General features: G+C 53.8%; 1 protein-coding gene across 1 annotated transcript; it reads left to right on the forward strand.

The window, feature by feature from the left end:
- Nucleotides 1-6,631: 6,631 nt before the first annotated feature.
- LOC135999434 (olfactory receptor 14J1-like) lies at nucleotides 6,632-7,165 on the forward strand (the record flags this gene model as incomplete). Its single annotated transcript, XM_065652989.1, has 1 exon — nucleotides 6,632-7,165. A coding segment is annotated over one exon (534 nt), but the record flags the coding sequence as incomplete, so codon positions are not given.
- Nucleotides 7,166-13,273: the final 6,108 nt, after the last annotated feature.

Here is a 13,273-nt window from a genome sequence, read left to right on the forward strand (position 1 = left end):
CCTCAGCCAAACTTGCCCCCACCTCCTCTCTGCTACTAAGGCCAGTGAAGAAGAGCATGCACAGAGGCTTGACGAAGGTCTTGAGGTCACCCAATGGACCTGTAAGAGACCCCTGAACCGAGGCGATGCAGGCACAGACGGGTTCTGGCAAGCGAAGCAGGGACTCTTCGGGCCTGCGCAGTTCAGCCTGGATTGCGAAACAAAGGCAGAGATTGGCCTCAATCCATGGGAGCAAAGCGGGGTGAAGAAGCATGAAAGACGATTCCCGACGGGACATCACTGAGCTCTCCCCACCAAAGGATCACAGATCACAACGGAGAACCGGCAGGACTCTTCTCACGACACCCGAGACCATAGGGATACCTTTGGATCTTGTAGTGGTAGCCAACCCTTTTTTTTCCCCCTTTCTTTTCTTTCCTTTTTCTCCACTCTCTCTATCATGTGCCGCTTTACGGGCAAAATAAATAAAGAAACATTGATGATTGAATTAGAACCCCTTGGCATTTTCATTGCCTTAATTTTGCACTTCAAGATCCAGGTAAATGAAGCATCACGAGTCCATCACCGAATGGACCATGACAGGCCTGGAGCACAAGTCTTATGAGGAGCAGCTGAGGGACATGAGGCTGTTTAGCTTGGAAAAAAAGAGACTGAGGGGAGACCTTATCGGTCTCTACAACTACCTGACAGGAGGTTGTAGCGTGGTGGGTGTTGGTCTCTTCTCCCAAGCAGCAAGTGATAGGATGAGAGGAAAGGTTCTCACGTTGTGCCAGGGAAGGTTCAGATTGGATATTAGGAGACATTTCTTCATGGAAAAAGTTGTGAAGCGGTGGAACAGGCTGCCCAGGAAGTGGTGGAGTCACCATTCCTGGAGGTGTTTAGAAGACATTTAATTGGGTTTCTTAGGGACATGGTTTAGTGCCAGAGTTAGGTTAGGTTATGGTTGGACTTGATGATCCTGAGGGTCTCTTCCAGCTGAAATTATTCTATAATTCTATTGACAAATCAAATTTAGGGCAGTTATTCCCTTTAATGCCAGTTACAGGCCTGCAGTGTTACGTGAGGTGCCAAGGCTCTCGCACACCCCTACATGCACTGGGCAGGGACAGCGATGATCCTGTCCAGGGCAGCCATCCCCATCCACAGTGAGTGTGGGACAGACACCCCAGACAGCACTGCAGACAGATTCGGTGCCTTTGTGCAAGAAACTCATTCCCACCTCTGAAGCATCGCAAGATCTGTCCCTTCTCTATCCAGTAGATGTAGGGCAGCCCATGAATAGGAAGCGCTTCACACCGTGGTATCCATGCCTATAGCAACACTTCCAAATCTCCTTTTTTTCTTTTCACAAACCAGTTCTCACCCCCTTGATAACATAATCAAGGAACAGACAAACCATTGTCACCTTGGGCCTGTCAGCAGTACCTTGTCATTCCTAGAGATCAGTGACACGTCTGCCCAAGTACCTCAGGGGCAGCAGAGACGCCACTGACAAAACACACGTTTCCTTCCAGGTCTGTCATTGCCAGCCCTGGTTCTCTCTGGCCTTGGGGACAGCAGGGCTTGCTCACTCTCCTGTTGCCCAATTTCAGCCCTAACTTTCCACCTGCCAAGCACTGTGACATTGCTCTGCTCTGAAGTCAAACCTTTGCACACATGGGGACCTGGATTCTTGAGACCAACCAGATTTCCCTAAGACTCTCAGAGCTTGGCCGGGTGCTACAGCTGAGGTGCCACAGCCCAACTGTGCACTGATGCCCTGAGCCAAGGGCACAGCCAGGACAAGCTGCAGCCTGTGCTGTTTGACGCCCATGGAGTCACCGCCAGGCGTGGTGGGACAAGTCACACAGCTTGGGGTGCTGCAATGGCTGGGTACAGGCTTTTCAGGAGAGACGGGCTGGAAGGGTCAGCAGTGGGATTCCCTCAGAGTGAAGAAGTTGCTTGGATGTATGGAGCTCCTTTATGTGGGGAGTGACCAGATGGGTTTTCCCTTGTGAGTGAGGGCACCAATGACAAAGCCCTGGGGCTGTGGGGGCACATGGCCATGCCCCCAACAATCTCGTGCTACCGAAAGTGGGGCACAGCAGTCAGGGAGAGGCACCAGCATAAGGAGGAGAAAGCAGCACTGAAAGACTGTGCTAGGGAAATTGGAAGTTATTTCCTTTTTCTTGAATAAACTCTGGATGGAACCCTGCTACTGCTGCCATTTTAGTGGCCACTTTCAGGGCTCAGGAGAGTTCTAGGGGCCAGGGGCCCCTTTTCTTTAGGGGGCACCGGGGGCTCCCCGGGCGAGCGGTCCCTGCCCTGGCTGGAATTGGAGGGACTGCAGCTGCAGCAGTGCAGAGAGAGTCCAGACCTGGAGAAACTTTGGGGTTCCACCTTCAGGAATCTCTTAAGTTTTAAAAGGAGAAGCGGCCAGTCCTGTATCGGGGCAGGAGAATAACCCCATCCATCAGGACAGAGCAGGACCTGACACGCTGAGCAGGGACCCTGAGGAGAAGGGCCTGGGCACTACAAGGGCCGCCACACAAGCCCGTGCCGCACGCTCACCATGAACAAGGCAGCTGCACACGGGGCTGCATGAGGAGGAGCGTGGGCACCCAGACACCTGGAGTTCTCATCCCATTCGGTTCAGCACTGGTGTGACCCCACACGCACGGGTGTGTGCCAGTGTGCGGCTCCCAGTTTGGAGAAGCAGGGAGGAACTGGAGAGTGCAGGGCTCTGCCAAGGCAGGGTTCAGGACCTTGTGCACATGGTGTGGGATGCTGAGGGACCTGGGCTGCTCTGGCCCAGCAGCGCTGGGGAGGCTGCAGCAGTGTAGGAGTAGTCTGAGAGTGCTGGAAGGGTGGTTTCCGAGATGGTGGAGTTTTTCTTCATAGTGGTAAAGCGCATGAGAAAGGAATAATGGCACACAGTGCAGCTGGGGAGGTCCAGGCTGGACATGAGCAGCAAGGAATGTGAGTGGAAGGGCAGTGCTGTGGTGGAGCAGGTCACCCAGAGGCAGTCTGCATCAGCCCAAGGCTTTGTGCTTCAAGGAACAGCTGGGGAGGATGGAGAGAGATCAGCAAAGGAAGGAAGATGCTCAGACAAGAGCAAGGTGGGGCAGCAGGGGGGATGTCTCCAGCCTGCAGGGAAAGAGGTGCAGGGGATGCCACAGCATAGGACAGGCTGTCGTGGAGATGATCAAGGGACGTAAAGAGGCTGAAAGCCCCCAACAGACATGAGCTCCTTCTCCCCTTGGCTGTGGCTGTTGTCTCCAGCTCTGATGCCTGTGAGGAGACACCTTGTCCTTGCAGCACAGGGGCCTCATGGCCTCCTTGTCCCCAGCCAGGAACCTGGGAGGTGTGGGACCATAGTCCTGCCCTTGGCCTTGCACAGCCCCACATCACACTGTCCCAGGAAGGGCCCTGGGCAACGTGGGAGGGACAGGATCTGCCTTCCCAGGGCTGGGGGTCAGGGCTTGGCTCTTTGATTAATGAAACACATCCAGCATTACTCAGCATCAGAGAGACTTCACCTTGCTTGTCCTGACCTGGCAACTCTGCCTCCAGTTTTCTTCTCTAACCAGACCCTGGGGTCAGTTCCACAGTAGTGTTCCTCAGTGGGACCCATTAACGTTACAAAAAACTTTGGAGTTTGAATATGACTTGGACTTCTTGAGAGGTTTCCTCAATTGCCTCTAAGGGTCTGATGTTCATGGACTCAGCAGAAAACCTACCAGAGGGGTCATTAAAGTGCCTTGGGCTGCTCCTGTGCTGCTGAGCTGGGCTGGGCTCCTGGGACACAGGGAGCTCATGGCAAGCAGCAGCGCTGCAGAGAGACAGCTCTGCCCAGGAGCAGCTCCTCTGCAAAGCGCAGCAGGGCTGAGGGCTCTGCCTGGGGATCTCAGGGAGACGAGCAAGGCAGAGGGAGATGAAAGGTGGTCAGGACTGGGAGGATGACTGAGAGCTCACTGGAGGAGAAATCTTTGCAGCCCTTGACACGGTAAGTCTCTGGGTGCAGGGCAATGCAGCTGTAGCTCCTGGAGGCATCTCCTCAAGTTAGCACAGGCACAGCTTGAGGGATCTGTAAGGAGGGGGCTCTTGGCAGGCAATGTTGAACAGCTGTGAAGGCGGGTGAGCAGCCAGGAGTGCCCAGGGCTGTCCTGCAGAGCAGGGTCCCTGCACCCCAGGGCTGTGCCGGGGCAGGGACTCTGCCGCCTGCCAGGGTCAGCGCTCAGCCTGCCCGGGGAGATCCCCACGGGGCTGTGGGGAGAAGCTGTGGGGGGAAGGAGCGACCCCTATCAGGGCAGGAAAGGTGCTTCTGCTGTTGAGGGGGTGCTGTGTGGGTCAGGGCTCTTTCACAGCTCCAGATCACCCCCAGGATGTTTCCAAGTGGATGCCTCAATCAGAAGATCAATGCAAGGATTACCAGAGAGATAGGGAGCTTTCCTGAGCCTGCCTTTTCAGTTTCCTATCCCAAGGGTTGGGGGGTGCAGGAAAGGATAAAATGAAGATGAGCTCTCATGCTTAAACAAGTCACTGAGACTCCTGAACTGCAACTCCGATTAATCAGTACATCTGCCAGAAGCCTCATAACATCCCTTCAGCTGCTGCTCTGCCTGTGCACAGCACCAGCATCACATTGGCTATACCCGTCAGGCTTACTCTGACCTGTCCTTTTCCCCAGTCTGCAAACAGGAAGATGCCCCCAGGCAGTGCCCTGTGAACAGGCAGGATCTGTAGGGCCAGGGTGAGGGCACAGAGGGTGGGATGGGGTCTGTGAGTGCTGACAGGGAAGAGACATGGACAGGGAAACACCTCCCAGGAGGAAAATCTCTAGGAAGCAGGGAAATGATCAGAAATGAGAGGAAACTAAACCTGGAATTGGTATGGGAGGGAGAACACAGAAAACTCCGTATGATCCCCGCAGTGCAGATCCCTCCTGTGAGCAGCCCCCTCACCTCCTCTCCCACCCAGCAAAGCCTCTGCCCTCAGGGCCGGGGGCTCCAAGGCATGAAGCAGCTCCTGTGCAGCCAGAGCTCCAGTTCCCTCTGCAGAGCACAGGGGCTGAGAGCAGCTGCCCGGCAATGCTGGTGTGTGGGAGGTGGCTGCACAGCTGGGGAAGGGTGACGCTGTCGGAGTGCCCGGCTGCCTCTGCCCTGGCCTCTCTCACACCCACCCTCACCGCAGTTTCCTTCTTGCTCCACTGCTCTGGGTCACTGCTGGTGTGATCTGGTTCTTGCTGTCAGGCTCTCTGGGGATGGGAGTTTCAGCTGCAGAGTCACAGCCTGACCTTGTGGGTCCTTTCCTGCAGCTGTGTCCACGGGAACACGTGTCCCAGCTTTGCTCTGACCTGTGGGGCTGTGGGCAATGCAGTGTGTGGGGCTGGGGAATGAGCTGAGTCTCCCTGAATCAAATGCCATCATTAGGACCCTTGGCTGTCTCTTTGAGGTTTGCTTCCAAGCTGTGAGCTTCCCTCCAGGATGCAAACCTGTCCTATAGCACGTTAGCATTATCTGAATTCCCCACGGAGAAGTGCAGAGATGCTATAACGGAGGAAATGCTGTTTGGTTTGTGAAATGAGCCGTGTGTGTCCTGGATAGAAGTGGAGTGCTGAGACCTTAGAAAACGGTGAGACATGTCATGGTCTGAGGTGGATCCCTCTGCTCTCAGCAGTCCTGGTGGCTTTTCAGGGTAACATGGCAGTGTGATCACCATCTCAGAAAGGTGCCAGCCCAGGGCAGCTGGAGCAAGACAGAGGGACAGAGCAGCTGCCCTCACTCTGCACTGACCCACTGGCATCCTCTGGTCTTGCAGGACTCGCTCTGTTCTCCCTGAGTGCAGCAGAAATGCTGAGGGTTTCTGACACCTAACAACACTTCCCAGGGTGGGAGGGGAGAAGGAGCTGTAGAAACTCCAAACCTCTCAAACTCAGTTTCTCAGGCCTGCGGGTACAGATGCTGACAGTCCCTTCTGCAGCAGGAGCGGTTCCATCTGACAAAGCTGAACCCCAGGACTGGCCCCTGCCCCACCCATCACACAGGCTCAGGCTGACTCCTCAAGAGCCCCTGGGCAGAGACCCTGCTCTTCATTACACACTCATCAAGCACCGACGAGGGCTCCAGCCAGGACGTTCTCCTGGAAAAAGAAAAGGGTCTCTTTGTGGGAGGGTCTGTGGGAAATGGCTTTGGTTTTTCCCAGAGAAGTCTCATCTAAACCATCGCTGTCTTTTCCTCCTTGCACAGGTCCTCATGCCCACAGGCAGCAAATGTCCAACAGCAGCTCCATCACCCAGTTCCTCCTCCTGGCATTCACAGACACACGGGAGCTGCAGCTCTTGCACTTCTGGCTCTTCCTGGGCATCTACCTGGCTGCCCTCCTGGGCAACGGCCTCATCATCACCACCATAGCCTGTGACCAGCATCTCCACACCCCCATGTACTTCTTCCTGCTCAACCTCGCCCTCCTCGACCTGTGCTCCATCTCCATCACTGTCCCCAAATCCATGGCCAACTCTCTGTGGGATACCAGGGTCATTTCCTTTGCAGGTTGTGCTGCCCAGGTCTTCTTTGTAGGTTTCTTGTTTGGTGCAGAGTATTTTCTTCTCACCATCATGTCCTACGACCGCTACGTTGCCATCTGCAAACCCCTGCACTACGGGACCCTCCTGGGCAGCAGAGCTTGTGTCCACATGGCAGCAGCTGCCTGGGCCAGTGGGTTTCTCAATGCTCTGCTGCACACGGCCAATACATTTTCACTGCCACTGTGCAAGGGCAATGCCCTGGACCAGTTCTTCTGTGAAATCCCCCAGATCCTCAAGCTCTCCTGCTCAGATGCCTACCTCAGGGAAGTTTGGCTTTCTGTGTTTAGTCTCTTAGTCATATTTGGGAGTTTTATTTTCATTCTTTTCTCCTACGTGCAGATCTTGAGGGCCGTGCTGAGGATCCCCTCTGAGCAGGGACAGCACAAAGCCTTTGCCACGTGCCTCCCTCACCTGGCCGTGGTCTCCCTGTTTGTCAGCACTGCCATGTTTGCCTACCTGAAGCCCCCCTCCATCTCCTCCCCATCCCTGGACCTGGTGGTGTCTGTTCTATACGCATTGGTGCCTCCATCAGTGAACCCCCTCATCTACAGCATGAGGAACCAGGAGCTCAAGGATGCCCTGTGGAAACTCATATCTTAGTGTTTTCTGAGGACAATAAAATTTACATCTGCTTCTACATAGCAGTTTTAACGTAACTAGTTACAGGTCCAGTCTATCATCTGTATTTTCTGTTGTTATTGGTGGTTTTTTTTATTTTTACAAGGTTGTCATCCCCTTTGTAATTCACTGTCTGCTTTCTTTTATAACCACTGGCTGTGTAAATGAGGAGCCATGATCTGTGCGTACTTAAACAAAATAAAGGGTCCTCTAGTGACTTCATGTTCACTATATCCTTCCTGCAAGGCCTGTTTGGAGCTGCAGGGACAGTTCCTGTGTGCATGGGAGGAGGGGAAAAGAGTCCAGCCTGGCAGACCTGCCAGGGAGCACCAGCGCTTGGCCTTCCAGAGCTGTTCTCGTTCCACTCCCACACTCTCCTTCTCATCCCTTGTGTTGGTGCAAGGCCTGAGTGCTCTGGCAGCCTGGTCACCGTCCTGCTGTGTGTGAGTCCTGTGAGCGCAGGCAGGGACAGGCCATGGGCACTGCTGTGACAGAGCTGGCCTCCGTAACACTACTTCTATAAAGGAAAGTGATGTTCATAGGGCAGTGCCTGAGGGCTTAGGTCTTCTTCAAGTTTCTGTCAAGAACATGCACAAGAAGGTGGCCAAAGATGCAAACACCAGTGTCCAGCTGCACAGTGAGTGTGTGCAGGGCTGGGCACACAGCAGTGTCCTCTCACAGCCAGGCCTCCTGCCAGAGACCTGCAGGACCAGCAGAGCAGGGGTTGGGCTGTGCCCCTGTGCACTGGACACCCCGCGGAAGCTGCCCCAGGGCATCGTCACAGACTGGCCCCTCACAACCTCCCTTTCCAGCACTGGGCTGTCACACCAGATTGAGAATTTTTTCCTGAATGAGTAGGTCAGAAGTCCATGTTTGCATTGTACAGATGAGATGTGAGCACGCACATCATGTACATGAGGTGAGATGAAGCCGAGTGAGGACAAACACCATCAGCTATTCCTGGGGGTTCCATGAACGTCTGTGGGACAGACCGTGTCTCAAGGTCACTTCACATTGGGAGTAACAGCCCATGGGAAACCACCCACTGGGATCCTCCTCCTTGGACTGAGGTCCCCATGTCCATTCCTCATGATGTGGGACATCTCAGATGAAAGACCAGCTGAGACACGGATGCCTGATGGAATCCTGGCATTTCTGTGTGTGACTCCAGGAATAAACCTCAGTGGCCCAGTGAGATTCATCCCAGCTGCTGGGACAGGCTCATTGCAAGTGCTCCTGTCTGCTATGTCACCCTTGCCCATGATTCTGGATTGTGCTTTCAAAAGTGACAGCAGAATCAGAGAAGTTCTGAGGTCCTTGGGAAAGGAAGATGTCAAACCCATCTTCAAGCAGGGCAGGAAGGAGAATTTGAATAATTACGGGCTGGTCAGCCTACCTCCATCCCTGGGAAGGGGACAGGGCGCGTCTTCCTGCACCGATCTCCAGGCACCTGAAGGACAAGGAAGGGATTGCTGAACCAAAATGAGCAGAAAACCCAATGAGTCCCAAGAAATGCTCTGAACCCGTTCCAGAGCTTTAGACCCCCAGGAAAGAGCTCAGTGACAGTGCAGCCCATGCAGTTGCATCTGTGTCCCTCACTGAGCAGCACAACCAGCGTGGAGTCACCCCATGGTCCTGCAGCCAACCTGCTCTGTAGAGCACCAGTGCCAGGTTGGGGCCCTGTGGGGAGCACAGGGAAGGGGCCAGGAGCACCAGACCAGATCAGAGGAGGGATGGGGGGAGATCAGACAGGAGCTGACCGGGGCTGGAAATTGCCTTGGAGAGAAAAATGCTGGTGTTCAGCTGCCCCAAGATAATACGCAGAGTTCAGGGTGCAGGGCCAGAAGTCCTTGCTGTCCTGGTGCTTCACCAGGCCTGGAAAGTAGCTGGAGAAGGATCGGTGTCCCCCACTTGCCATCTTTTAGTGCATCATCCCTTGTGAAGGGTGGCATGGAAAGCAAGTCTGGGACCCTGTGTCACGACTTGCACCGAAGAAAGTATTCACCCAGAAGCCACATCATTTTGCTCTGGTACTTCAGTCCTGGTGCTCATCACATGTCCTTAAGACAAACCTATGCACCCCTCTTGTCAACCTTACCCCAAAAGTCACCCCTAGACAAGGCTCCTGAGCTGGGGCCGAGCTGGAGAACTGGGGTCCAGCTGTGACCAGAGGAAGGACAAGGCCTGTCCTGGGCCCTCTAAAGGGCCGGCAGCCTCTGATCTCCACCAGAAAAGGCAGCATGCAGGAAACTGTAGACCATCCCCATGCCCATTGGAGGCCCTTAGGAAGAGTTCCTCTCTCCAAATATCCAGCCCAGCTTGTTGCTGCATGAACAACCAGGAGAAACTGCCCCAGGACCCTCATTCCAGACCCCATCTCCTCCACCCCATACAGGCAGTGCTCTCCCCCTTGTCACTGAGGTGGTTCCAGGGACCCAAGGGACACCTGTGGGGAGGAGATGTTGGGTAGTACGGTGTCCTTCAGTGCTCCTCATGGTACTTCCTGCTGGGCTTTGTGCCGCTGGTCACAACCCTCTGAGCCTGGCTGTTCAGTCAGTTCTCAGTGGTGCTAAACAGGAATATGCCCATGAGCACATTGGGCTGCACTGGGAGGAGCGTGGCCACCCAGCCAAGGGCAGTTATTGTCCATCTTGACTCCGCACTGGTGTGGTCACATCTGGAGCGGGGTGTCCCAGTGGGAGGCTCCCCACGCTGGAGGGAGCTGTCCAATCCCTAGATCCAAGATGTCTCCTGCCTGGAGCCCCCATCTCCTCCCTTGGATTTCACTTTTCTCACTCCAGGATTCTCCTCTGCTGACAATTGGGTTGCAGTCAGGTACTTAACAGTTTGCAATTAATTCCCTTCCCATCCTTCCTCTGACTCTTGAGCATGGTGAGCTGTTCTTCCACAGCTTGCCAATCATGGCAATTACCACAAGCTCTTTCCTCTGACAATGTGTAACTCTAACTCACCCTGTGCCTTCATGAGTAATCAGTGACAGCACCTGCCATCCTGCCAACATCAGTTGCTGTCAGGTGAGTGACTCACAGCACCCCAGCTGAGCACAGTTTTAGATCACTTACAGTGCAGTGTTAGTGTGGTGGCAAGGGTGACTATTGCTACATGGACAAAGTATGCCAGGCCTCATCAGGTGAGACACAATTCAGAGTCATTTCTACATGGACAGGAAATGCCAAAGGCTAAAGGGAGGCCCTCCCATTGAGTCAAAGTTCAGAATGGACCCCCTTGCTTTCTGAACTCCTCCTCAGAGAAGAGTCTAGGCGCAGCTGGATGCAAACTTAGCCCCAGACTGGATCTAAGAGATCTAAGAGACACAGAGGGTAGGGGAAACACCTAAGGGATTCTATTTATATATGGCCAAAGGATTGCATGTGCTCACTCAATTCCTTATATCACTTAGCTGGGATTTCAGAGTTTCATCATTCTGCACCTCAATGTCCTTACCTCCCCTCCAGGGGCCTGGGGTCAGGTGGATTGCAGTCTGGATCCTTGGTCTCTTGAGGCAAACTCTCAGGCAAAGTCCATGTCAATAAGTAACCAAACAGAGCAGTACGGCAGGAGGGCTGACTTGAGCTGCTGCCTTTGCTGAGGTCCCAGCCAAGTGTAGAAATCCCTGGGTATTTATACCCTTACAGACTATTTACCCACCCCTCACACCATGATTCAGTCCAATAGCAAGAGTTGAGTCTGGAGTCTTCTTGCTTCTGAGAGGATCCTTTGCACTGACCTTGGACAGGCCTTTGCTTTGTGCAACTGTAGATATCATTTACAGTCCATAGCTGCTTCATACCAGCCCTGAATGTAGTGTTCTCTCTGAATGAAGCCTATTTGTTCACAGAAGTGTAATGCAGGCCTTATCTCGCAGGTGGCAATCATAGCCTGTAGCTGCTTGTGTTGCCATTAAGTAAAGGCTGCAATTGCAAGTGATACACTCTTCAGAGGCATTTTCTTAAGCTAAAAGACTCATAATAAGAAAAAACTTAATTAAAACACTGTCTGTGAAACAACAGCATGCTAGTCAACAATGATCTTGGGTATCCACTGTAAAACACCAGTGAAGGGACTGTCCACTCCCCCTGCCCATGGCTACTCCATCCCAGATGATGGTACAGCCTTTGCCTATGGAATTGAATAAGTTGAGAAATTAACCACGGACTCCTAGGGCTCAGTCCACCCACCCCTGACTCTACACCTCCGGGCAGAGCAGCTCCAAGACAAACACACACATGCAAAGACTGACGCTCCACAGAATGCTACAAACACCGCCACTCCAACAGCACCAAAAACATTCAACAAGGAGAACAACAACAACAGATGGCACCAAAACAAACTACAGGGAGGCAGTGGTGAGGCGAGAGGCCTCTACTGCAACCCCAAAACAAAAAGGAGCCGAACATCACGGCTCCTTACGAGACGGCAGCACTGGCACCACAAACCAAGACAGCGGCACGGGCACCACAAGCTGCTGCAAGACCTAAAGACTTCAAGATGCTGGGACAAAGTACCAGTCCATTAGACTGGATGGGTAGATGGCAGAGCTGCCAATGCAGCCCAGAACAACACTATAAACCACAACTGACCAGAAATGTCTGAGGCGCAAGAACCATCTACGCTTTTGGCTGCTGATACAAGAAAACCAGCACCCAACTGGCAACAGGCCAATCGGCACCGGCATTCCAGACCCCGGGACGGCACCCGAGATGCCTGTGGTGCCCCTCGGGCACAACGAGACCCCAGGATCATCTTAAAGGTGCAAGACAGGCTTCCCAACGTACACAGACACAGGCTGGAGCTGCCCTGCCCAAGCTGGCATCGCACTGTAAGGTTCCCTGCGCCCTTTAGCCACCCAAAGGGGACTGTTCCTGGACGGCCCTTTCCCCTCTGAGAACTTTAACTTCCCCCACCCCGCAATTCTCAGCCCCCGTGCCTCCACTTATCTTTCAGAGGGCCATGGGACTGAATTCATCTTCAACATACGAAAACACCACATGGGCTAACGGGGATCTTCCTGCAGTTGCCACTTTCCCCTTCATCACCTGCAATAAGAAAAAAAAAAAAATCACAAGCACACTATTGAGCACCAGGGTAATATTTACCAGTACTAGTCCACTAGCCGTTGCTCACCTTGGCTGAGTTCTGGGAAGTACATTTAAATGATCCACCAGGGGCCACCGCACACTGCAAGGCTTCTGGGGACAACACGGTGTTCTGTGGGTGATCAGGGAGGCGATGAGCCACCCCAGAGCCAGAAAGACACTCTGCCTTATGGCCCCGCTGCTTCCTTCAGAAGTGCTAGAACTCCATCTACAGATACGAGACACTCACTCTAACCCCCACTAGATAAACTGAGCGTCAGTCCTAGGAGAAGAGATTATATCAGCAGCTTGGTATACAGCAGTAAAACCAAAAAACAACACTGCATTTTCATTGCAGTCAGAAGTTCAGGGAAAATGCAAAGCTCCTAGAATTAAACCAATAAATTAAGCATAGTTACAAACATACTTTCTAGTACAGCTGCTGTTGAACCTTTGCTGCTCCTGAAGCTCTTACCTCAAGCAGACACCTCCACTTCTCCAAACACGTCTGTCTATGCTGATTAAACAGCTCAAAAGCTGCCAACTGCTGAAGGAGCAACAGAGAACCAGCACCAAAGCAGCCCTGGAGCAGAATGAGCTCCTGCCCTGGGGCTGGGGCTCAAATACCCCAGGCCCCGCCCACCCCCTTCCCACAATCCCCTGGGGCAGGGGCGGGGAGAATCATCCTGGACCCCGCCCACCATCCTTACCAAACCACCTGGGGAAGGGGCGGGGTCAATCACCCCAGGCCCCGCCCACCATCCTTACCAAATCACCTGGGGAAGGGGCGGGGTCAATCACCCCAGGCCCCGCCCACCATCCTTACCAAATCACCTGGGGAAGGGGCGGGGTCAATCACCCAGGCCCCACCCACCACCCTTAACCAAACCACCTGGGGAAGGGGCGGGGTCAATCACCCCAGGCCCCGCCCACCATCCTTACCAAATCACCTGGGGAAGGGGCGGGGTCAATCACCCCAGGCCCCACCCACCAC

Source organism: Caloenas nicobarica, chromosome 28, assembly GCF_036013445.1.
Source record: "Caloenas nicobarica isolate bCalNic1 chromosome 28, bCalNic1.hap1, whole genome shotgun sequence".
NCBI lineage: Eukaryota > Metazoa > Chordata > Aves > Columbiformes > Columbidae > Caloenas > Caloenas nicobarica.